The sequence below is a fragment of the Diceros bicornis genome, chromosome 2 (assembly GCF_020826845.1).
Source record: "Diceros bicornis minor isolate mBicDic1 chromosome 2, mDicBic1.mat.cur, whole genome shotgun sequence".
Classification (NCBI taxonomy): domain Eukaryota; kingdom Metazoa; phylum Chordata; class Mammalia; order Perissodactyla; family Rhinocerotidae; genus Diceros; species Diceros bicornis.
Genome location: NC_080741.1, coordinates 63,035,698 through 63,061,292, shown reverse-complemented (window position 1 = coordinate 63,061,292; position 25,595 = coordinate 63,035,698). Strand labels below are relative to the sequence as shown.

Below are 25,595 nucleotides of genomic sequence, written 5' to 3'. Positions count from 1 at the left end.
GTTCCAGAGGCAATGATTCCCTTCAACATCTATCACACACAACAGGGCTCAATTATTAAGCTCTATGGAAAACTGGGCAAGATGAGAACATTTTTAGCAATAAATAAAACTGACTGGTGATACAGTATAATGGGAGTGCTAAGAAAGGAAAGCCACACACTATAACTAATAACAACTAACCTACTGGAGTTTTATCCTAATGGGGAAGGTGGAGGCCTTAGATTAAGCTGCCATATCAAAGGCATAGAATACCTGAGGTGGCAAATGGCAGTGTGTATTGGGGGTGGGGGATGCTTGGTGATGTCAAAAACTTATAGGACTTATGGGTCTAACATTCTTCTAGGCAAGGGGTCAGCAAACTATGGCCCTATGCATAGGCAAACCCAGCCGCTGCCTGTACACATCAATTTTTAAATGGTTGAAAAAATTAAAAAAACATTTCATGCCATATAAAAATTATATGAAACTCAAACATCAGTGTCCACAAAGTTTTACTGGAACACAGCCACACTCATTCACGTATGTCTATGGCTGCTTTCTTGAGAGACTGGCAGAGTTGAGTAGGTGCAACAGAGACCCAGGTGGCCAGCAAAGCTGAAAATATTTACTATCTCATCCTTTACAGAAAGTTTGCCGACCTCTGTTCTAGGCCATACAATCATGCAGTTTTTGAACCTGTGCATGTTTGTTGGTTTGACCCCTGACATACCCAGGATTTAGACATAACCTGCCAGCCTAACAGAGAAAGCAATCCCATTGTTAAGAACAGTGGACAGGCCTAGTAGGTCCCATAGATGCTGGGGTACCTGCCCACACTAACAAGAGAGACATGAAAGGCTTTTCTGAGTTGAAAGTAGGATGGTCCCAGAAGGTTTATGTGGGAATGAGTATGATTAAAGGTTTGCTCTTAGAAAGAATGCATTAGCTATCTCCTTCTAAAGAAGACAATGAAACCATCCTCAAAATGGCTACCACCTTTGAGCATTTACTAGGGGCCTAGGACCAAGCCAAGCCTTTTGCTTTTATCATCTCATTTAATGGTCATCTTCTCCAGACTCAGAGAGGCTGGTTGGCTCAAGCTGAACACAACCAGAAAGCTCAGGAAACGGGAGTCAAACCCAGGTTTGAGTCTAAAGCCTGTTCCTAACCACTACCCAACTTGAAAGCAGAATGTATGAATGCTCACCATAAATAAATAAGAGGAAAAGGGAAAGACCACAGAAACAGCAGAAGCAAGTTTATTCTTAAATGGCCATGAGCACTGTGAGTATTTTGTTCATGTATCTCTCTCTTTTTACTCATAGTACCCTCTCTTTCTTCAACACTTAAAGAAAGGAAAATACAATTCAGTTCTTCCAGACTCTTGCTCGTTGAGAAAAACTGGTGAAGGTACCCAACTGTGGAGTCATTTTAAAGATGTCAGAATTAGACAGCCAAAGTCATAGGTGTAACCTCCACTAATGCAATCTCTGGTGTACCTGTGAGGGTCCCAAAAACGAGGGCGTGAGCAAACATTTTTAGAGGCGATGGACTAGACAGTAAATGTGCAGTTTTTAAACTTAGATTTGTCATTTACATTACAAGTGAAGAACAAAAGTTAAAAGAAATCTTACCCAAAGAGAGAGCTATGATGCTGGTGGGAGGCTACTGTTTCTCTCTGCCCAGCATCCACGTCCTCAGCTTTGCCAACTGCACCACCATTTTCCTTCAATTTTCGCCCAAATGTCTACGATATAAGGACCACTCAATCCTAACTCATCTTTGAAAACCTGATTTTTAAAAAATGTTTCAATTTGTTAATATTTTCACCATACTTATTTGGAAATAATGTACATCATTATCATATGCCATGTTTATACATACTCTCTCAGATGTTTATTAATGGTTACCCACATTTGCTTCCAAGTCCTTCCTGTGGGCCAAATGAGGGGCTCAAGAGTTTTATACAGGAAATTTCATGCCAGCCTCCCAACACCTCTACTAGGTAGCTTTCTCCAGATGAGGAACTGGAAGGTCAGACAGGTTAAGTAGCTAGAGCGAATGAAAGAACCCAGATTTGAACTTAAGTCTGTTTTGACTCAAAAATTGTCTTTTTCCCATCACACTCTGCTGTCTTGCCAAGGCACAAACACATTTTCTTAGAATGATTACCTCCCAGATTTGCTGGAGAACAATAAGAAAGTGGAGCTGAATGAACCACTTGCTCCAAAGGCCGGTTGTCAAGCTCAAGGCTCTGCTTATTGACCATCAATCTATCTGGTTTAAATTTTTAAATATAATTCTAAAACAGCCACAATGCACCCAGGACTAGCATGTCAAGCCCTTTATGTGTGTGTATGGTTTATCAACCCACAGGCAACGCTTTGCTGTGGGAACAAAATGGAAGTGCTTTTGCACCTCTAAGACCACAGGGCTGGGCTAAAGACAACTTTAAAAGGCGAGTACTAAGCACAAAGATCTACTTTTTCTTACTTTTGTTCTCTTAAGAATTATTTTAACTCCCATTTAATAAAAACATGTATCTCTAACTTTTTTGGGCCCTGGACCTCTTTTATAAAACAACTATGGATCCTCTCCCCAGAAAAATACACATACACAAAAAGTTTTGGTCACAACTATAGGGGGTTCAGGAATCTCTTGAAACCCATTCATGGACCCCTGGAGGTCTATGGACAGAAATGCCTATCTCACAGGACCAGGGTAAGGACCATACAGCTAGCTCTCTAACCATCCTTTATAGTTTCAGAAGGCTAATATTAAAAAAACTCGCAAACAAACTTCCTTAACAAGACTCGCATACTCTCAAAGAAACCAGGAATCTAATGACTAGAGTAAATCACCAAATCCTAAGGTCATATAAATTCAAGGTCCAAATCAGTTTTGTTATAGCTTAAAATCCGTTTTCTTTCTGCTCACGGAGATTTCCCTAGAAAAGAAACACGGGTATAGCAAAGAGCTTGAGTTAACATTCACAAACAAGTTAATATATAATTGATTCTCAAAAAGAAGACCATTTCTAAAATTACCAAAAGATGTTCTTTCACTAAATATGATATGAAGAAAAGTCAATTAAAAGAATTCTTAAATTTTCAACACATAGATCTGTGTCAAGGCAATTTTGAATTAAATTACATGGCCGACAACGCAGATTTTAAGAAGTTCATAAAGGCTGAAATTTTGATGTGTTTTCCACCACTTGAATCAAGAAGTTTCAGGAATGTTTATTTTCAGGTATACCTCAAACTTTAAAGTCTTTCCAATCTCTCTTGGTTTTATTACTTCAGAAAATTTCTAGCACTGTCCAACAAAATTCTAAATTACAAAATGAACTTATAAAAGTGTTTGGCCAGGACTCCATCTATGAATAAGGAATAGAATATCTCATGAAAATTTAACAGTTACAGAGGGCAGTGATACTTTCCTATAAACAATGTTAAAGATTATTTTAAATCACTAGATACTGTTTCAAAATCAATATTATGATGATAAGACCAGGCAACAAGTAACTTAAAAAGAACAGCATTTTACCACTTGACAATTACTTTTTAAACAATAACGATCCCCACCCAAAATGCCACTTGGAACAGACAGATAATCAATCAGCATTTTCAATTTACAGTTTGTAGTACTTAAGATTTAAAGTAATTCTTTTGGTTAGAGTGTCTTCTCTCCTTCTAAAACCAAGAAAATGAACAGGCTCTGATGCCCATACACCAGCGGTTAGGCCAATATTATTTCAAAGCCAGGGGAGGTTTCACATCCTGGGAGAGGGCAAGTTATACCTTAAAACTTTCACTCAAGGTTTTTTTTGCCTTTGTGCCAAAAGTCAAAGGTGCTAATTTTTGAGAGCACTGTTGAAGAGTATTATTGAAGTTCCGACTTCATATACATGAATAAAATTTTATATATACTGATTTCTAACTAGAGGTTAAACACACTTCACTGTTACACATTTGCATTTTTCCTCTTTGAAAGAACTGAGAGAAAACAGGGAGAATGAACCTAACTTTAGTAGGGAAACTGGAACAACCAAATCCATCCTACATAATTCCTTCATCCCGGATGTGAAGAGGCAGGATACTTGAGGGGCAGGAAAATTGGAAAATAACTTTATGCTCAATAATATACCAAACCTGGGTTCAAAACTCAGACACGCTTCTTGGGGCTGAATCTATCCCCCTGGAAATCAAATCCGCCGTATTGGTCTTGTTTCCTCTCGCCTCTCACCCCTTAAACGTTGCCATTTACGAGAAACTTATCGAAGTTGAATCAAAGTGACTTTTGGGAAGAGATGCCAATATAATCTACAACGTGCTCCGGAAATGTGTAAGTCTACACACAAGGCAACGTTTCTCATTGAGCACTCCCCTCCCCCTTCACTTTCAACTTCCCCTTAAGATGGGGACAGTCACATAGACATTTTTTGAAAATCAAAGAGGAAAATAAATAAATAAAAAAGCACCCCATCTTGACCACCGACGGGATTCCGGCGTCCGGTGAGGACGGCGGGCACAACGCTGCCCGTCGCTCCGCGAACTCCTCCCGGAGGTCGACAAGTTTCCCTTTCCCCTTTCCCAGCACCCGCCGGAGCCCAGGGGGAAGGGGGCGGCCGCAGGCGCCGGAACCGCACGACCTGCAACCTGGGGCCTTTTTCGCTCGCCAGCCGCGCCCGACGCAAGTGCCCGCGTTCGAGACCCGCGCGGGCGCGAACTTCGCGGGGACCCTCGCGCCGCGCCCCCTCCCTGCCCCTGGTCTCACGTCTCCCGGGCTCAGCCGGGGCCGGGCGCCCCCGCCGCGCTCCCACCACCCAGGAGGCGAGCCCACCCCCAGCAGCGGCAGCCAGGATGGGGCGGCGCGGGCCGCGGGCCCCGTCCCCGGGAAGGCGCTGGCCCGGCCCCCGGCGGCCCGCGGCCCCCGCTGCCTCGGCGGCGCCCGAGCGAGCTCACCTGGCGGCTGGCGGCGGCCTCCGGGGCGGCCTCTGGGCGTGGGCCGGGCGGGGGCGACGGGGGGGGGGGCGGCGGGGGCCGGGGCTGCCGCGGAGGCCGCCGCCGCCCGCCTGGCCTCGCCGCCACACGCGCCGGCCGCGGCCGCCCCCGGGGAGTGCGGGGAGCGCTGGGTGCGTGGGTCCCTCGGCGGCGGCGGCGCGTCGCGGCTCAGGCGTCGGAGCAGGCGGCCGCGGGCGCCGCCGCCTCCTCCTCCATGGCTGTTTACCCGGCTGCATTGTGGGAGTTTGACCTCCGCCGCCGCCAACCGCCGCCTCAGCTTGCGCCGCCGCCGCCGCCGCCGCCGCCGCGCACGCCATGGGAGCCGTGACTGACGGTGAGGCCCGCTCGCCGCCGCCCCGGCCCGCTCCCCGCAGCCCCTCGGTCTCCCCAGCCTCCTCGCCGTCCCCACGCCCAGTCCCCCGGCCTCCCCGGCCGCTGCCGGGACCCCTCGGCCTCCCCGATCAGACCCCGCGGAGCCCCGGGCTTCCTCGTCCACTTCCCCCGAGCCCTTCGGCCTCTCCCTGGAGCCCCTCGTCGCCCTCGGACTCCCCGGCCCGCACTCCGGAGGCCGCGCCGGCCATGGGGAGGGGGCGCTGAGAGGATCATCGGGGGGGCTCGGGAAGGCTGGAAGCGCTGCGTGGGCACGTGGTACCCGGAAGGGGCCCAGGCTTCGGAGCATGTGGTGAGGGAGCACTTGGTGGGGGTGGTGGGGTCGGAGGAGCGGCGAAGGGCAGGAAGTGGTGCAGGCCCTGGAGCCGGGGGTCCGGAGGGCCTGTGGAGGGCTGGAAGGGAGAGAGAACTCCAGGGATGGGGCGGGGGGTTCGGGGCAAGCCTGGAAGGAAGGGAGAGGTTCCAGGACGAGAGTACTAGGGGTGTCAGCGTCCAGAGGGTGACACCTGGAGGAGTCCTCTGGACGGATTGGGAAGGGGCCCAGACAATGGGGTGGATCGCAATGAAATCCGGGAACTAGCCCTGGATTGGGGGTAGGGAGAGGGAGCTGGGGACCATATCTAAAAAGAATAGATGTGGACGGGATATCTGGAGGACAATCAAGGAGTGTACATGGGGGATTTACGAGGAGCCAGTATAGGGATGGGGCCACAAAGATTTGTTTGTGTGTGTATGTCTTGGGGAGGGTGGATTGTCAGCTGGGGGTGGGGGTGGGGGGCGCAAAAGGCTGGGTTGGTGGAAAGTTGTGAAGGCAGTTTAGGAAGGTGGACCGATGCGAGGAGGGCCCCAGGTTGTGGTCCGCAGACTGAAACCGGAAATAAAATAGGATGATCCTTGGGGAAGGTGGACAGGCGTGATGGGCAACTAGAGGGAGAACCTAAGAAGGTGTCCAGTTAGGGAGGAAGGAAGTCCTTTGGCTTCTGGGAAGGGGAGACCTAGAGGTGCTGGGTCTATTTGAAGAAAGGGTGACCAGTAATTGTAGATGCCCATCGAGAGGCCACTTCTGAAGAATTGAGGGTAGACAGGGTCTCCACATTAAGGGGCCAGACAATGTGAAGAAGAGTAATATGCCAGATTTGTGGATGTGACAAAAATAGTGAGGTGGGAGGCTCTTAAAGGAACTTCATGGGAAATTTTAACTTTGCTTCATTCCAGTTTCATTTGTTCAGTAGATATTTATCCTGCCTGGGCTGAGCTTTGGGATTACAGCCCAGAACCAACAGGCAAGACATTTTTCTCCTCTGAGGTTACAGTCAGGTGGGAAAGACACATTGGATAATTAGTTTTAAGGGTGGCAAATGTTACCACGGGAAGTCCGAGGTTAGGCACTGTAGAAGCATGTAACAAAGACTGCTTATCCATTCTTGGAGAATAGAAAGCCTCCCTGAAAAAATTACTCTTAATCCCAGTTTTGAAGGGTAAATGGACATAGTTGGGCTGGTGTTCCAGGTGGGAAACCATTTGTGCAAAGGCCCCAAAGTTGAAAGAATTCAAAGATAACAAATATTGGCTAGAATTTAGAAAATTATGAGCCAGAGATTTCTGAGGGCAATGGGAAACCAGGAAGATTTTTTTAACAGTGGTGTGGTGTGATCAGATTTGCATTTAAAAAAAAAACAATCCACACTCTATTATGTGGAGAATGATGAGAGGAAGAGAAAGTGAGGAGCTAAACAAGTTACCTCCCCCACTTGTAACGTTTATGTATTATTTACCATATGTCAAGCAGTGTTCTAATGATTGTCCCCACTTTACAGATGAAAGTGGGACACAAAGATGTTCAGTAACTTGCCCAATGTTGCACAGGTAGTAAGTTAAAGAGCCAGGGCAGTCTGGCTCAGAGTTCTTGCTCTTCACCGTAGCGCATCCTGTGTCTCAGCTACTGCTGCATTGGTCCTAATGAGCGATAATGGGGGCACGGACCAAGAGGGAATGCAGCGAGTGGACAGGTGGGAAGGAAATTTATGAGGTAGAATGTCAGGACTTCAGTGGTTGAGTGATGTGAGGGGGAGGGTTGAGGATTATCTCAGGTTTCTGATTTGAGTGATTGTGTGCTAGTTAGTGCTACTTCTCTGTTTATTGAGGTGGAAAACTCCAAAGGAGGGATAGGTTTTGTCAGATGGGACATAGGGAGGGAAGATGAGTTCCAGTAAAGGTATTCACGGCAGTCAAGTGCCCGCCACATCCTTTGAGGCCACAGGAACCCCCACACTGCCACTTACAAGCTGTCTGACCTTGTGCAGGTTAATTAACCTCTTTGAGCCTCAGTTTCATTCTTTCTAAATGGGGATAATAATAAAATCTACCTCATAGGGTCGTTTTGAGGATTAAATGCAATAAAAGTCATAAAGTGCTTTGCACTGTGTCTGACACATAGTAATGTTCAGTAAATCCTATTAAATGTCAGAGTCAGTTTACTTGTCCCTCCTCCACTTACCTTTGATGAGAACTGTACCTTCTTCCTCTCTCTATCTGCGCAGATTGCCCTTCCCTGACTTTTCTCCCTGGTGACCGCCCATTTATTCTTCAAGACCCACCTCAAATATTTCCCTCTTTTTTCTAGAACCAGTTGATCTTTCACCTATTAACCATATTATTTAATGCATATTGCTGCTGTAGCCCTCAATACTTAATTTACTTATATGGCATATTCCAGGAAATATTTAAGGCAGCTCACCATAGTGAGAAGACATAAAAATAAAATAAATGGATGAGGCAACAGGGCAAAAAGAACATGGAGACTAGGAAAAACAAGAGGAAGTTAGAAGTGGGAGTGATCCTCAAAATGGAAGGGGTAAAGTCTGGTACATTAATTAAGAAAGCTGCAAGTGGCCCTTGTTTCTCTAGCAGTCTGTGCTAAGAGGTAGGTGCTGGTCCACTCTGTGATCTAGTGTTCATAAGAGAAGGCAACACTAGATACCCAGGACAAGCAGTTTTTTCTGACTTAAACACTGGAGAAAAGGGTTATCTTTAGGGTCCTCATAAAGAAAAGCTGGTGTCATATTCTTAACCTTTTTCAGCACTGAGGATCATAGTGCTGTTTCTTAGCACATCCCTTACTAGGTCAAAGAAGGGTAAATCATAGTTTAAAAAGGCATTCTAAAGCTGATAGACCATGTGGTTTAGCTGGGTAGCTCTGCTGGACTGCCTTAATTCAGGGCAAGGTTTTTTTGCTTGTTTGTTTTAAGAATATCTAGACCATAGAAGAAAGGATGAATTACAGCTTCTTCAGGCAATCCTCTATAAACATTCTTTCCTTAACTGACCTTTGGGTAAAAGCAAGCAGAAGGGAGTGATAGGTGTGATAGGTCAATAAATATCGATTGCATATCTTCTAGGCACAATGCATGGTGCTGGTTACAGCAGTAGGCTATACAGAGGAAGGCCTGGCTCCTGCTTGTGGAAGAGGAGCAATAATGTGCAATCAAATTAGTAAATAAGATAATTTCTGAGAAAGAACATAATTGAGTTGTGAAATTAAGTTCTGAGAATGAACTAGATGGAATGATGACAGAGAATAATGAGGGAGGGCTGATGACAATTAGTTAAAATAGGGTGATCAAGTATTACCTCTCAGAAAAGTGACATTTAGAGTGAGACATGAAGGGTCAACTGTGTGAAGAGGCCAGGAAGTTATTCCAGATAGAGGCAACAACTAGTGCAAAGGCCTGAGGTGAAAGCAAGCTCTGGGCCTTGTAGAGAAGAGAAGGAAGGCCACTGGGGCTGGATCCAGGAGGGCCAGGACGATGTGATACAAAAGGAGGTCAGAGAAATAAACGAAAGGAGATTGGATTGTCTTCTGTGGCACTTGGAAATGATTGGAGATTTTAAGCAGAAGAGTTAGTGATCGGATACATCTTTTAGCTCATTCTGGGTTGCTGTGTAGAGATTGGATTCTAGGAAGGCAAGAATGGAAGCAGGGAGGGCAACAAGTATTCCAAGTGAAAGACGAGGCAGGCGTGGGTTAGGGTGATGGCAGTGGAGAAGACTGTTAGAAGTAGATGGCCTTGATGTCTCAGTCATCCTGGAAAGTTCTTGGAGGAGTACCAGTACCTGTCTTTGGAGCTTAGAGGAGGGCCGATGTCCTCTTACAAATCTGAGGTGCCTGGCAAGGTGTGTCCCCTCATCTAATCCTTACATGTGGGTCTGCATATCCAATTGGACTGGGAGCTCTTGGAGGAGAAGCTCTTTATTTCCTGCACCCAATACAAGGACACACTGGTTAATTTGAGGAACTGTCCTACCTCAGAGGGAAGGAGAGAGGCACTATCTTGTTTTATCTTTAGATACTAAACTGTAGATATTATTACCAGTGCTATCATTTTATAGATGGAAAAATTGAGGTCTTGAGACATTAGTGACTTACTGTCACATAGCTAGTTATTGGCAAAGCCATTCTCTCTCCTTCCCCTGTTGCCAGCATTTTGGCTAACTGAGAAACAGTTTAGATGTTGTTAGTGTTAATTTAAACTATGTTCACAGTTTGTATTTTGTATGTGTTAATTTAAAGGGTGTTAAACAGTGTTAGTACCCTGATAGAAATAATTTCAGAAGCACTTTTTGCAGTACAGAGAACATTAGGTAGATATATTGATATGCCAGAGCAACAGATGGGAGATGAGAACGGGATGGTGGGGAGCAGGATGTGGCTGTACATTCCATTTAATAGAGCTTGTTGGTTTTGACAGTGTTTTTTTTTTTTTTTAATTAGAAAGCATAATGCATGAATATCTGCTTGTTAAAACTTGAAATAATGGTTTTTAATATGCCTACGAACAATATGACGGAATAATGGAACTGTACTATGACTTTCTGATAATGTAATTGTGTATGTTTTCCTATGACTGCAGAGATGACACTACTCATCTGTAAAAGGAAGATAATAATACACACTTTATAGGGTTGTTTCAAGGATGAAGTGTGATCATATATGTAAAGCACTTCGAAGCTGGGTGACCATTTAATTTATTGTACAAACCAGGACACTTTTCGGAGTGAAAGGAAACAAACGAGACGTGTGGTCATCAAATAGGAGTGTATAAATGCTGTACAAGTGTCTGCTGCTGTTATTCCTATTTCAGTTGCTGGTCCAATGTTAGATATTTGTGGGCACAGGATTTGTTTGTCTTTTTTTCACTAGTGCCAATGGATTTGCCCACTTTGTTCCCTCATCTGTGGCCCCAGCACAGGGATTGCTGACGCAGTTCAACTATCAAATAATGTTTCTTTAGCCAAGATAAATGGTTTCTCAAAACAAGATTGGCGTTAGCACCAAACTCTAAACATTTAAATAAATCTAGAGAAGAACAAAGGACCCCAACACTATTTTTTTGCTTTTCTTTTGTTAATTTTTAATTTAATTTTGGTTTAAGCAATTTACTTTGGCATCAGCAATTTATTTAGACTGGTCCAAAGTATCTCATGAGAGATCAATATTTACATGGAGGAATCAAATCATCTTATTTATTGTTCTTTCCACCTACCTTTTTTGTGTCTTCTTAGAATTTTTGGCCTTAGAAATTGTTTTAATGATTTTAATTAAATTTCTTGAAAGGAGAGGCCAGGTGTTATTTTACCATAAGGAATCTAACACAATGGGATATATGTAATTCATCTTAATAACTGGTAAGCAGTGGCAATCCAATGATAAATCTACCAGAAATTTGCATGCACGTTGTTTTTACATGGCCTTAGTGTCTCCTCTTAATAGGTCAATTCAAGCCAGTTTTCGTTTTTCTCATTAACACATCATAGATTTATTAAAGAACATTGATTCGAATTTTTAATACAGAAAAAAATGAAGAAAAGTACCTCACAGTGACCAATGAGGTCACTACTCAGATAACCACTGCTGATTTTTTTTTAAATAATGTGTCAGAAAATTCAAGAAGAAATATACAAAATGACAAGTGAAAACCTTCTCTAAATCTTTCACTGTTATCCCCTCTCCCCAAAAGTAATCACTACAAACTGTTTTAGTGTACCCTTCCAGGATTATTTTTAAATGCCCATAAAAGGTAAAAAGCACCTTCTCTGGTGCCAGATTCCTGAGTTTGAGTCCTAGTTCTGCTACTCCTTACTTACTGTGACATTTAATTTGGGGCAAGTAACTTTCAGATTCTTCATCTCTAAATTAGGGGTAATACAGAGTAATAGGTACATTATAGGGCTTTTGTGCGGATTTAGTGTGTTTATACGTGAAAAGCCCTTAGAACAATGCTTAGCATGTTGCGAGCGTTATGTATCTGTTAGTATACCAGTGTGTATATACACTTCAAAATTTTATGCAAGTGCTTCACACTTTCCTGTGTTATACTTCTTTCATTAATGCTGTATCTTGGAACTCTTTCTACCTCATTTTGTATCAGTGTTTAGTTTTCTATTATTTTTTTAAAATTAGTCTCCTATTAAACATTTAGTTATGTCTAGTTTTTTACTCTTACAAATATTATTACAATGGAGATATTTGTATAGATGTCTTTACATACTTCAAGAATAATTTCTAGAAGTCAGGTCAAAGGCTTTATGTATTTTTATTTTTGATACATATTGCTACACGGCCCTAGTAGCCAGCTGTTTTTTCCCTTGTAATCTTGTCTCAAATTGTTATCCCTTCCTGTGCTGTTCAGTTTGGATCCAGAGTGTTTCAGAACACCAAGGAAAAGCCAGTGGTGGGTTTGCGAGCCTACAGAATTCCTTGCTAAACTGCCTTTAGAAAGGAAATGCTAATCCTCATTGGTAGATCACAGGATTACTGTTTCCTAAAGCAGGTGAGGTTGCAGTGCCGTGAGGTCTAGCAGTTCGGGGAGGCCCGTTGGACGGTAGCTTAGCCCTAGGAGGAGGTTACATAACATGAGGCTTTCACCACTGTTATCAAGCCTTGACCTGTCCCTAAAGAAGTAAGTGTTTTGGAAATTGTTCCACCATTATCTTCCAAATTGTTTTCCTCTTTCCTTTTTTGAATATTTGCTCCACAGTGTTCTGAAAACTTATTTTGTAATCAACGTTTTAATAGCTACTGTGAGGGAATAACAACTACGGGTTTTGAAAGGAGTGTTAGTCTGGGTTTCTGAGAGATTGTCCTTTCCATGCTGAAATGAGAACACAGTTAAAATGGCTGTGTCATCGGACCAGAGGCTTGGAAATGGAGAGTTAGTCTAGTGACTGTAAAGGAGTCATTTCTTCCTGCCTCTCCGTTTATGGAAAATGGCGTATTAAAATCTAACCCCTTGAAAGGACTTTTTGAGGCTTATTTAGTGTCATAAGTAATTTCGTATTTCTTCTAGCTATAGGTTGGCATATAAGACAAGGAGTCTAAAATACACCCCAGTTTTTCAAGTAGATATTTGCTTATCAGCATACATGTGTCATAACTGCTTTTAAAGTAATTTTGAATGGCAGGCATTTTAATGTGATTTTGAATGGCAGACATTTTGTAGGTGTAATTATGGTACAACATATAACTGAATCCAGTAGGAAATTTTCCTGCAAACCTAAAGTCAGGTGGAAAACCGCCATTCTTAGGGCAGATGTTGAGTATTTTGGTTTAAAAGCTCTTTCCAGATGGTGTTGATCCTCATAGTCAGCAAAGAAAGTAATCATGACAACTAAGGAATGATGTTGATAACATCACTAAAATAGTTTCTAAGTCATCTTTGCTGTTTTTATAGGGTGGACCAAGGCCCACCAGAATTATTAATATTAGCATTCAAATGGCTTACAGAGAGCTTCAAGCATGTTAATAATTTATGAAGTCAATGTATATAGTAAACAAAACATGTTGTAGGTGTGTTCAATCTAGAGCTCATTGATGAGGTGCTATTAAAAATAATAATGCTCCTGTCATGTGTTGTGAACTGTCAGCAGCAGGCCATCTTTAAACTTAAAAAGAATAGAGGTTGTTTTCAAACTGGCAACTTACCCTTTTGTTTTACTTTGTTGCTGTTGGAGCTCTGTTCTGTACTTTATATATGTTATTTCAGTAGTTCTCATCTCCAGAGAATTTTCTTTTTTTAAAAAATTTTTTATTGAAGTAACATTGGTTTATTACATTATATAAATTTCAGGTGCACATCATAATATTTCAACTTCTGTGTAGATTACATCATGTTCACCACCAGAAGTCTAATTACCGTCCGTCACTGTACAAATGTGCCCTTTTACCCCTTTCGCCCTCCTCCCTGCCTTCTTTCCCTCTGGTAACCACCAATCTATTCCGTGTTTGTTGTTGTTGTTTTAGCTTCCACATATGAGTGAAATCACACCGTATTTGGCCTTAGCATAACATTCTCAAGGTCCGTTGATGTCACAAATGGCAAGATTGCATCTTTTTTATGGCTGAGTAGTATTTCATTATATATATATACCACATCTTCTTTATCCATTCATCCATCGATGGTCACTAAGGTTGTTTCTAAGTCTTGGCTGTTGTTAATAGTGCTGCAGTGAACATAGGAGTGCATATATTTTTTCAAATTAGTGTTTTTGTGTTCTTTGGATAAATACTCGGTAGTGGAATTGCTGGATCGTATGGTATTTCTATTTTTAATTTTTTGAAGAATCTCCATACTGTTTTCCATAGTGGCTGTACCAGTTTGCACTCCCACCAGCAGTGTATGAGGGTTCCCTTTTCTCCACATCCTCTCCAACATCTGTTATTTCTTGTCTTTTTAGTAATAGCCTTTCTGATGGGTGTGAGGTGATATCTCATTGTAGTTCTGATTAGCATTTCCCTAATAACTGGTGATGTTGAACATCTTTTCATGTGCCTATATCTCATTGTAGTTCTGATTTGCATTTCCCCAATAACTGGTGATGTTGAACATCTTTTCATGTGCCTGTTGGCCATCTGTATATTTTCTTTGGAAAAATGTCTGTTTGGATCCTCTGCCCATTTTTTTAATTGGGTTGTTTGTTTTTTTTGTTGTTGAGTCCCAGAGAATTTTCTAAGCTGCAACTGTCTATGCAGTTTAAGCTAGAAATACCATGACCTTGCAATATGAAGCTTAAGACAGAAGCAGATTTTTGAGAAATCATAACTGGGCAATACTTTGTTTTCATAAATGCATAATATATATCTACATAGGTTTATAGATATATCTATAGATATATCTTCAACATTTGCTCACTTTTTAACATTTTTAGGATGATACAAGTTGTGGATTCAATTTAACATAAAGATAACATTTTTTCTTTTTGCTTTCCTGCTATGAACAAGCTTTGTGCTTCTTTGTATAATTTTATTTCCATAAAGTTTCATGGTAGTCTTCAAAGTAGGTAGTTTTATTTCCATTTTACAGATGAAGTTAAATGTTGGTCATACACATGCATACACACAAAGTAAACACTGTGGACTAACCAAAACATTGGCCCCCAGTTTTTGACTTCTGGCCTGTGAGTTTGGCTGTAAAGAAATGCTCTTAGACGAAAGAGGGATAGGGCTGAAGTGGGAGAAAGACCTGTGAATGCCTTGACAGCGTATCCTCTGTGCTCCCAGAACTGGTCATACCACACTCCTACTCATGCCGCCAACGTTGTCATTGGCCGCTGCCTTTTCCTAACCAAGTCTCTCAGCCGTAACCTGCCTTCCAGGACCTGTGATTCTAATCTCCTCTACTTTAATTTGTGCCATTTTTGCTCCTACTGCATGTGTTTTGGTAGCCTCCTAACTAGCCTCCCTGCCTTTGGGCTTTTCCCAGTTGCAATCCATTTTGTGCACTGCCTTCAGCTTAATCCTCCTAGAAAATCTTGCCCGTGAATTTATAGCAACTCCCAGTTGCCTACCAGCAAGGTCCAAGTCTACTAGTATGGCATTTACTAGTGCGAACTCACACAATCTGACCTCTGACTGCCTTTCTGTCCTTGGGTCCTGCTGTTTATCTTCACTCATCCAGGCTCCCTAGTGTTCTAGTGTACTCCTGTCCCAGATCCAGCCTTCCATTCCCCACCTCTGCTGTAGCTCAGACCTTTCTCCTTGCCTGGCGTGGGGTTAGGGAAAGGACTTTAGTTTGCTTTCTTTTTTCCTTTTTTTAAAACAGTTTTATAGAGGTATAATTGATATACAAAGAGAGGCACATATTTCATGTATACAATTGGGTGTGTTTGGACATATGCAAACACCTGTGATACCATCACCACAATCATAGCTTCTTTTGCAAACAACAGCTAATAGATTTTGAGTACTCATATTGTTCAAAAAATCAAATAATATAAAAAGCTATTTCCCCATCTTCCAGCTTATCCTCCATCTAGCCTACTTATACTGCCCGTCTCCCTTGGTAACCCCTTTTATTGGTTTCTTGTGTGTCATTCCAGGGTATCTGTGGGAATATAAGCACATATGAATATATATTCTTATTCCTTTTCATTTTTATATGAAAGGAAGCATACCATACATACTTTTCTTTATCTTGCTCTTTTAACAAGTTATCTTAAGTGATCTCTCTATATCAATACATAATGTTTCCTTATTCTTTGTTTTTTGTAGCTTTGTAGTATTCCATCATATTTTTATACCAAAATTTATTTAACTAGTCCCCTGTTGATGGACATTTGGGTTGTTTCTGATCTTTTTTTATTACGATGCTTCATTAAGTTATGGGACATGTCATATTGCGTATGTGCAAGTATATCTAGGATTGTTGGGTCAAAGGCTATATGTTATTTGACACTTTGATAGATATTGTTAAAATGCCCTTTAGCTTTTTTGATTGATAATTTTTGAGTATCAGAAAAGTACCTCAAATTCCACTTCCTCTGATGCCCCCAAGCCAAAGGGGACCCCTCCTAATCTCTTCTACTGTGTGCCTGTGTCACTCATTTAACAATCACAGCCGCCTCTGTGTGTGCATTCAAATGTGTGTTATTTCTCCAACTGGAGTGAAAGAGCTCAGGTCTTTATTTCATGACCTCAGAAGTTAACTCTGGTACCTTATGGACACATCTGCTCATTGATCAAATATTCATGTCTTTTGTACAAGTAGAGAAATCTCTGCTATGGACCAGAAAATAAGATAGTTGCCTGCTAGTCCTTGCTAGTCTCTTATTGAGACCAAGCTCTTTGGAGGGCAGATGGTCCCGTGCAGTCACCACAAATCCAATTTAAAAGTACATATTGAGCATCAGAAATGTAAAGACACAGTGTGAGAGGCTGGAGAGGAAACAGAATGAACAAGGTCACGTCATGAACCTTTTCCCCAAATTTATTTGGCCCGTACAGTGTTTTAAACACTTCTCAAAAACTTTTGTAATTGGGATATTACATACATATATAAAAGTACACAGATCTTAAGTGTACAGCTGGAATAATCACAAAATGTGTTTGAAACATTTTTAGTTAGTCACTAAACTTTAAAAATCTATTGAAAAACCAGCTCTGTTAGTAGCTTCCCCTTTAATCAGGGTACTCACTCTGTTTCCCTCAGATGTTATCTGCCTATTCCCTGAATGCATTTACATTCGAGGTCCCTGGTCCTCAATAAACTAGGAGGCCTAGGCATTTGGGAGGATGATGGGTTCCTTGGGGACTTGACAAGAGCAGAGACCAGCAAAGGAATTGCAAAGCAAAGCAAAGGAATTGAACAGCATCAGTGCTACCAGACTTCTCACCCACTGAATGTTTACTTTTATTTTAACAAAGTTAAAACATGTTTGTAATAAAAAAAATCAATTCATTTTCTGCATTTTAATCTCTTCAAGGACTGTGTTTTATTTGTCTCAGTCTCCTCAAATAACATTGTTGGTGGTTAAAAACTGAAAGCATTAGTTTGTATTTTAAAGTGTAAAATTAAAACACTGAATGAATCTGTAGCTTGAGCAGCCTGTCAAAGCCGTGCCTCTGAGAACAAAACCCAGTTCTAAAAATGTTTATCTGATGTTGTCACAGAACAGATTTTAAAACTGGAGCCATCTGCCTTCCAAAGTTTGTCTCCGCTGCACCTGCGCTCAAAAATACTTCTGCCTACACACAGGAACTATTGTTTGAAGATTTTGCTGTTGATTCATCATGTAGACTCTCCAGGAATTATTCACACTTTAAAATTTATTTTTAAAAAGATAATGCATGTACATGGAAAAAACAAACTACAAAACCATATAGGAGAACTAAATCTTTTCTCCATGTCTATCTGAGGTTCCTCTCACCAGAAACAACCACTTGTTTCTTGTATATCCTTCCAGAGATGTTCTCTGAATACACAAACACGTACATGTGTGATGTGCACACACATACACTCAAAGCCTCCCCCTTTTCTGCTCAAATGGCAGCAACCTGTATGTGCTTCTCTGCACCTATTTTGTTTTCATTTTATTTAACATACCTAAGGAGATTTTTTAGGCATCAGTATATACATCCATGCTATTCTTTTGGCTGCATGATATCACATTATATGAATGTTTCATTATATGAATGTTTCATAATTGAATCACCAGTCTCTTACTGGTGAATGTGTAGGTTTGCAATCTTTCTACTACAAACAGCACTGTTAAGAACATCCTTTGTCTTTGTGCATGGGTTCACATGTGTCTAAAGGAGGAATTCCTAGAATTGGAATTGTTGGGTCAAAAGGTATGTGCATTTTAAGTATTGTTTGTTGTTGCCCAGTTGCCCTACAAAGAGTGCACTGGCTTACGTTCCATCAGTGTATGTAAGAGCAGTTTCACAACACCCTTGCCAACACTTTTATTTTCAGGTCTTTCAATCTTTGCCAGTCTGGTAGATGAAAATGATAGTTTATTGTGATTTCAATTTGCCTTTCTCTTGTTATGATCCAGCATTATTTTGTCCAGCAAGAACGCTAGCTCAGGGCTGCCAGACAGGCAGATGGGGGTCACACTTATGACTCACCATTATCATCTGCACTACTTTTCTATTCCTTTTTCCCTTTTTCTTTTCCTTGGAGCAAAAGTGAGACCGACTTGTTACAAAAAAAAAATCCTCATGGGGAAAGAAACATTACAGATATAATAATTAAATTACACTTTCTTTTTTTAAACAAATCCATTCCTTTTTCTCTGACTCATCTCTCATTCTCTTTTCCTAGTCTGCCACTACTTCTTTTCAATCTTTTCTTTCTATTCCTTTTACCAATACCTCACACTAGTCTGAGACATGAACACTTCGGACTTCCTTCTGTCTGGACAGGTTTTTCCAAAAAAAGTTCTCCAAGAATTAATTGGTTTATTTCCTTGGTGATACCTGAAAATTATTTCTACTTAACAACCCAGCAGTAGAATGCCAGTTCTGTGAGGGCGGAGCTTTCCACTACTATAACCCCAATAGACAATAACTTTATATATGTATATGTAATATATATGTATAATAGTAAAACCTACGTAACATAACATTTACCATTTTAACCATTTTTAAATGTACAATTCAGTGGCATTAAGTACATTTAGATTTCAGTAATTTTCTTTTGGATGAATGAATGAGTAGTGATACTGGTTATTTGTTCCTGAAAGTTAACAAGAGCCCAAGTGTCATTTTAATTCACATTGTTCTTTCCTCCAGATGAAGTCATACGGAAGCGTCTCCTAATTGATGGAGATGGCGCTGGAGATGATCGGAGAATTAATCTGCTAGTGAAAAGTTTCATTAAATGGTGCAACTCTGGATCCCAGGAAGAGGGGTATTTCATTTCACTGTTGTTTCTGTACCAATGTCCTGATGTGGTTTAGACCATGTATATATATAGTCCTATTAATATTTCTAATTTTCACTCACCTTAAATGTCCAGTGGAGTCAACTCTTAGTTAATCAAGAGTAGATTTCTCTAGCCTTTACTTCTCTTCAGAGGCCTGCTCTATGTTTATTAAAATGTGCTGATGGTGTAATGATAAGAAGAAATGAAGATTAGATTCAGGCTCATTAATTTAGTCACTTTTAGCAAATAAGTGTTTAGTATAAAAAAATATCTAAATGGAGTTTTCTCCTTTTTTAACGAGCTAATAAAAAGTTGCTGCAAGGTATTACATATATTTGATAATTTTTTAACTTAGAAAAACTTTCCTCATTTGAATTGGCTTTTCACATAGATAAATAATTGTATACAGTGAAAAAATTGTGAAAATAGAATTGTGAAGATAAAAAACTATCTTAATCAAAACATTTAAAAAAGTATTTTAAACAATATTCAAACAGTTGTTTGAATTAAGCTTATATTGATAAGAACAACAGACCCATCTTTGCATTTGTAACTACAGCAGTTTATAAATTCAAGTATATACCACATTTAGAAAAAGAAAGCATAAGGGACAGATATTCTAAATTATTTTAAATAAAGTAAATGATTCTCTCAGAACTTGGTATAATTTAATTAGCGAATCTTTGTCTGTACTATAACAGTTCAACTTTGGCAAGCCACAAAAGTCCTTATTTTGTCTCTCTCTCTTTTTCATCAGATACAGCCAGTACCAACGTATGCTGAGCACACTGTCCCAATGTGAATTTTCAATGGGCAAAACTTTGCTGGTATATGATATGAATCTCAGAGAAATGGAAAATTATGAAAAAATTTACAAAGAAATAGGTAAAGTAATTAATGTTTCTATCTGTAATTTTAATTTTTATGGTCTAAAGGACACAATATCTGATAATATTTTTCTTTGGTTTCTGGTAGAATAATAGCAATAACAATATTAATAGAAAAAGTACAGTGAATGTTAGCTATAAAAATATATCTTAATATGATATAATACTTTGGGTTACAGCTATTTTTCAAATGCCAGCATCTATTTAATTAGCAATGGAACTTAATTTAAAAAACACATTTAAAAATTGAAAATGGATAGAGATTATACATGTTGTTATAACTATCTTAAAAAAACCTTTTTGTATAGAATGTAGCATTGCTGGAGCGCATGAAAAAATTGCTGAGTGCAAAAAGCAAATTCTTCAAGCAAAACGAATACGAAAAAATCGCCAAGGTAAAGGTTTTGTGGGATTTAAGGTGCAAATACTTTATTACTGACTGGTATTTTCATGCAGTTTTTAATGTCATGAGGTAAAATCTTCAGCTAGAGTCAACCTGAATTATAAAAAAGAATTAGGAGCCAAACTTAATTTTTAAAAGTATATTATACTTTAAAATAGTGGAGAAAGAAGGCTATACTGAAAAAAAATTTTTTTGCTGGATTGTATTGATCATCTAAGTATTTCTTAAGTATTTGTTTTTTACTCTCTTCAGCAAAGGCAGTTTACACAAATACACCAGATTTAGGGTTTTGTTTGTTGTTTGTTTAATGGAGCTACTTTGAAAAGAGGAAAAAGAAAAGAATTTAAGTCCAGTGAGTTTTTATTAAGTACAAAGCAAGCAAACATTTATAAGCTGCCTAAATATCAAATAAGAGGAAGGTTAAAGTTTAGTTTTGTTTTGATGTCTTTTGTTTTTAAATTAAGGTATGTCTTTATTGCAGCCTATAAAAACCATTTTAAAATAATTTTTAATGGAGGGGCATTGCTTCTCTATAATATAAATTCAAAGAAAGGTAAAAAATATAATGTATAATTACAATTGTGATATATATATGAAAGACTAGAAGGAAATAGAAAATGTTAATGATTATTTTGGGGTTGTAAGTTTTTATGGCTTAGGTTCTTCTTTTTTTTTTTACACTGAGAATGTATTATTTTGTAATCCAAAAAATTTTTATTAGAAATCATACTTCTATTGAATTAATGTGCTGATTTCCAAAACAAGGAATTTTACTTTTTAATGAGCTAATTAAGATGACGTTTAATTCCTTATTTTAAGTTAGTTTTTGAATTCAGTCTAAAATGCATGTGGTCAGTTTTCAGTGGCCAATTTACAGCAAGATATACCAACTTATTTAATAATTAATATAAATTCTAAAATCATTTAAAAATATTCTACAGTGTTTTTATTGATTAATGAGGCTTTTAAATGAATGCTGCCATTCCTCATTTCATAAGAAAGGTTAACAGGAGATACATGACTTATATTGGAGGTCTCAGTAGAGCAGCAACAAGGTTCCTGAATTTTAAACCATTTCTAAGTTTCTGAAATCTTTACTTTTAGAATGAGGGAGAAGTGTAATTTGCTTTGTCTAAGATCTGAAATTAATGGTGGGATATATTTTCCTCACTGATCTTTTATTTACTGGGCAAATAATGAATGAGATCCTCTTCAGAATCAGTCCGCTTGATGATCAATAATGACTTAAGTTCACTCTGCTTATCTGGCCTCTTATGCTCTTCCCAGGGATAAGTGAATGGAAAAACAGAGTAGGAGCTAAAGTCCTTGTTTGGAACAATCTTGAAGTCCTATATCAATACAGTTATGGTTGAATCAAGTGAAACTGGCAATATTCTTTCCATCCTTCAATGTTTTCACTTCTGTATGTACTAGGAAATTGATTAGGAGAGATTTGTAATATTAAGCATGTTGTTTTGATATCCAGGTTCAAAAACCTTAATTTGGTAAATATCTTTATATCTTTCAGAATATGATGCTTTGGCAAAAGTGATCCAGCATCATCCAGACAGGCATGAGACATTAAAGTAAGTTCAGCACTTTACATTGAAAGGAACTAATCTTTATACATAAATGTTTACATGCTACCCTATAGATTCCATTTGTTTCCATTTGTATTATGTTTCAAAAGGAGGGATCAGATCTTCAATGTTACATATTCTAATACTGTTGATTAGATTTTTCCTTCCTCTTGCCTAACTGCCTATAGTTCTAAAATAAATGTGTATAATATGCACCAATACAAAAGTGGATAAATAGAACATAGTCTACTCATACAGTAGAATACTAAATAGCAGATAAGATGAATAAACTAGATATACACTTATTTTTTTTATTTTTTATTTTTTTGTGAGGAAGACCAGCCCTGAGCTAACATATGATGCCAATCCTCCTCTTTTTTGCTGAAGAAGACTGGCCCTGGGCTAACATCTGTGCCCATCTTCCTCTACTTTATATGGGACGCCGCCACAGCATGTCTTAACAAGCGGTGCATCGGTGTGCGCCTGGGATCTGAACCGGTGAACCCCGGGCCGCTGCAGCGGAGCACACGCACCGCGCCACTGGGCCGGCCCCAATATACAGTTTTTAGACATGGATCTCAAAAACTTAATCGGTGAAAAGAAAAACAGAAGACATATAATGAATTTTAAATTATTCCTAAGTTTCTGAAATACATACAGAATAATGACCATTTATAAAAGTTAGAAACCCCTAAAATATTATATACTAATACTGTATATTATTCAGAGATACAAATATATGCATAAAAAAAGGATTGGAATGATATAATGATTGCCTGAATGGGGGGCAGAGGAAGAAAAAAGCCTGGGATAGAGGACGGGGGTGAAGGTCAAAGGGTATTTCAAGTTAATCTGCAATGTTTTATTTCTTTTATGGGGGAAAAAAGACTTGTAAGTATGACAAAATGTTAAAAGTTATCAATTTTGGGGTTTGTTATTCTATTATCTATGATTTCCTGTACTTTAAAAATTACCTAAAAATACAATTTTAATGAAAATAAGAATATATTTAGGAGTTAAGAAGAAATCATTCTTAGCTTTAAAAGTCTCACCATAATGGAGGGTTATAACTCTATCCTTTTTAATTTTTAAAATGCTATATAGTAACTAAAAAGTTAGATATTAATTGTGAATTCTGTTCCCCCAATTAGCAAAATATAACACTGGTTTATTTTTTTCAGGGAACTAGAGGCTCTGGGAAAAGAACTAGAGCATCTTTCACATATTAAAGAAAGTGTTGAAGATAAGGTATTTGCATATAAATGTTAGTCTTGTGATATGTGTATGTTTATAGATCAATGTGTATTAATTTTTTTCTTGTTAACACAGCTGGAATTAAGACGGAAACAATTTCATGTTCTTCTTAGTACCATCCATGAACTTCAGCAAACACTGGAAAGTAAGTAGAAATAGTCTCAACATGAATGTTTATGAAGATTTTTAAATAATCCAGGAGTGTGCCTTCTAAAACATACATCTTAAAGAGAGAGTACACCCTCAGTTTCAGATCAGGAGTATAGCTGGATGACATTAGAAGGTGTTTATATTGTTCTGCTTTTTGAATGTATGTAGAAAAGCCTGAATTTGTAGTAATATATGATTTAAATGCACACCTAGTGATTTAAATTAAGAGAAATTCAAGAATGATAGATTTGGAGTTTTTCTTGGTTTATTATAGTTTATTGCTATAAAGTAACGATTCAGGACCCAGGCAGGCAATAAGTGAGTGAAGTAATCAGTGCATAATCACATTTGCATACTCAGGGAGTGAACAGGAACCGTGGGTACTTTGGGGAACTGGAGACTTGCTCTTCGTATTGACTATAGCCAATTGGAAATTTCTGTGTTATCTGATCTTCTGATTGTTTTCAAGAAAAGCCTAAGACCTAGTTTTGTTTGTTTTTTTAGTGACGTCTTTCACATAAATTTTACATTTTGATTCAACTAGTCAACAACAACAACCAAAACAGCACTTTTAAAAGCAAACACTTGTGTGAGCCGATTCCAGTCATAGGCTGCCATTTTACCATCTTTGCTTTAAATATATTGGCGAATAAAGGATAAAAATGTTTTCGTGTATTCATTAAACATGTAATTAAAGCAAATTTGACTATGATATTATGTTTCTTTCTCAACTGCAGATGATGAAAAGCTCTCAGAGGTTGAAGAAGCTCGGGAAACAAGCATGGAAGCAGACCCTAAGCCATAGACAGGCTAACTGCTCACCGTTTGCAAGAATATTGAAGTGGCAACATGATCTTGTGTGTTTAGAATTTGTAGTGCTCTTGAGATATTTAAAGTTTTGGCAGTGAACTACTTTACTTTTAAATATTAATGCACAGTTCATTTGTATTTCTTCACACAAAGGAAAATGACTTCAGTATGGATTTGTTTTTATTGAAATGCCTTTTTTTATTCTTAAACTTAAAAAGTAGGAAGCAACATCTCGAAATATTTAATAAAATATTTTCAAGCCAGATATATTTGTGTTCATTAGTATTCTAGGTAGTTTTTAACTAGTAACATTGATTTGTTTACAAAATAAGTTGAAGATTGTGAGAAAGTGGTTTTTCTAGGATGTACAGGAGAAAATGAGTCAATTTCTGGAAATTGTTACCACTTCTGTAAATGGAGTCCATGAACAGGCTGCCGGAGGGCTCTGAACTTGTGAAATTATGTACAAAATGTTTGTGGAGTATGCTCATTGTGGGAGAGGTTCCATGATATTAAGAATCACTAGTATAAGAGGTAATTACAAAATGGAAAGTATATCAATATGCATTTCTCTCTAGATCTCTCCTTAATATTTGAGTAGTGTGGTTGTTAAATGTTTTGTCGATATGTTTTCTCTCCACTGTTTTGTTCTTTAGGAGTCATTTTCAATAGAAAAAAATGTATTAATAAAGTGAAGAGTTGTTTGAGATAAATAGTCTAAGATGGTCTTGTATAAAGGATTTTATGATCTTTTTAAAAATTAAGCTAAGGCTGAATCACTTACAATTTTCTTAAGTACTGAATTACATGTTCAATACTTGTTAGATTCCATCCTTATCCATTTATTTTAGTTCAGAAACATGACACTTTGCATGAATCATATCTTAATAATGTTACATTTTTGTAATTTTAATAAGAATTCTTATCTTTAAAATGAAAGTTTAAAATTAGCTCAGTAGTAGTCATATTAAAAGTGTCATAATACCTTTAAATGCTTCCTCTAATTTCATCTGGTAAATCATGGGAGAAATTTCTTTGCAGAATTGCTATGCTCTGAGAAATGTTTCTATTTTCCATTATTAGTCAGAATTATGAAGCAAAAATTGACTCAGAATTAAAAATCAGTTTTTCACAGAGGACCTTTTTGTAAGGACTTTTGGTCAGAATATCCTAAAAGAATCCCCCCCCATACCACCATTGATTAATTCACTGGAGAGATTTATTCAGGATTATGTATCAAAAGATAAGAATCTTGAGCCAGCCCTGATGGCCTAGTGGTTCAAGTTCAGCTCGCTCCACTTCGCTGGCCCGGGTTTGGTTCCCGGGCGCAGAATCACACCACTCATCTGTCAGTAGCCAAGCTGTGGTGGCGGCTCACGTAGAAGAACTAGAAAGACTTACAACTAGAATATATAACTATGTACTGGGACTTT

General features: G+C 39.0%; 2 protein-coding genes across 5 annotated transcripts in view; one reads left to right on the top strand and one right to left on the bottom strand.

Annotated features, from left to right (window-relative positions):
• The window catches only part of ATXN7 (ataxin 7), a 141,772-nt gene extending 136,683 nt beyond the window's left edge, over window positions 1-5,089 (bottom strand). For both annotated transcript variants that reach the window (XR_009222871.1, XM_058562374.1), the window contains exon 1: window positions 4,947-5,089. The gene's annotated coding sequence lies outside the window, so the exon portion shown is untranslated. The remainder of the gene's footprint in view (window positions 1-4,946) is intronic.
• Window positions 4,312-24,875, top strand: THOC7 (THO complex subunit 7). 3 transcript variants are annotated; one of them, XM_058562414.1, is made up of 8 exons: window positions 4,312-4,326; window positions 18,946-19,063; window positions 19,836-19,963; window positions 20,274-20,360; window positions 21,897-21,954; window positions 23,130-23,196; window positions 23,278-23,347; window positions 24,090-24,875. In XM_058562414.1, the coding sequence occupies exons 1-8, from the start codon at window positions 4,323-4,325 to the stop codon at window positions 24,155-24,157; spliced, it is 600 nt and encodes a 199-aa protein (XP_058418397.1). In that variant the 5' UTR covers window positions 4,312-4,322; the 3' UTR covers window positions 24,158-24,875. The 3 variants fall into 3 exon arrangements, with proteins under 3 accessions (XP_058418397.1, XP_058418388.1, XP_058418405.1); XM_058562405.1 differs by lacking the exon at window positions 4,312-4,326 and adding an exon at window positions 5,226-5,319; XM_058562422.1 differs by lacking the exon at window positions 4,312-4,326 and adding an exon at window positions 5,591-5,667.
• The last annotated feature ends 720 nt before the right edge of the window (window positions 24,876-25,595 follow it).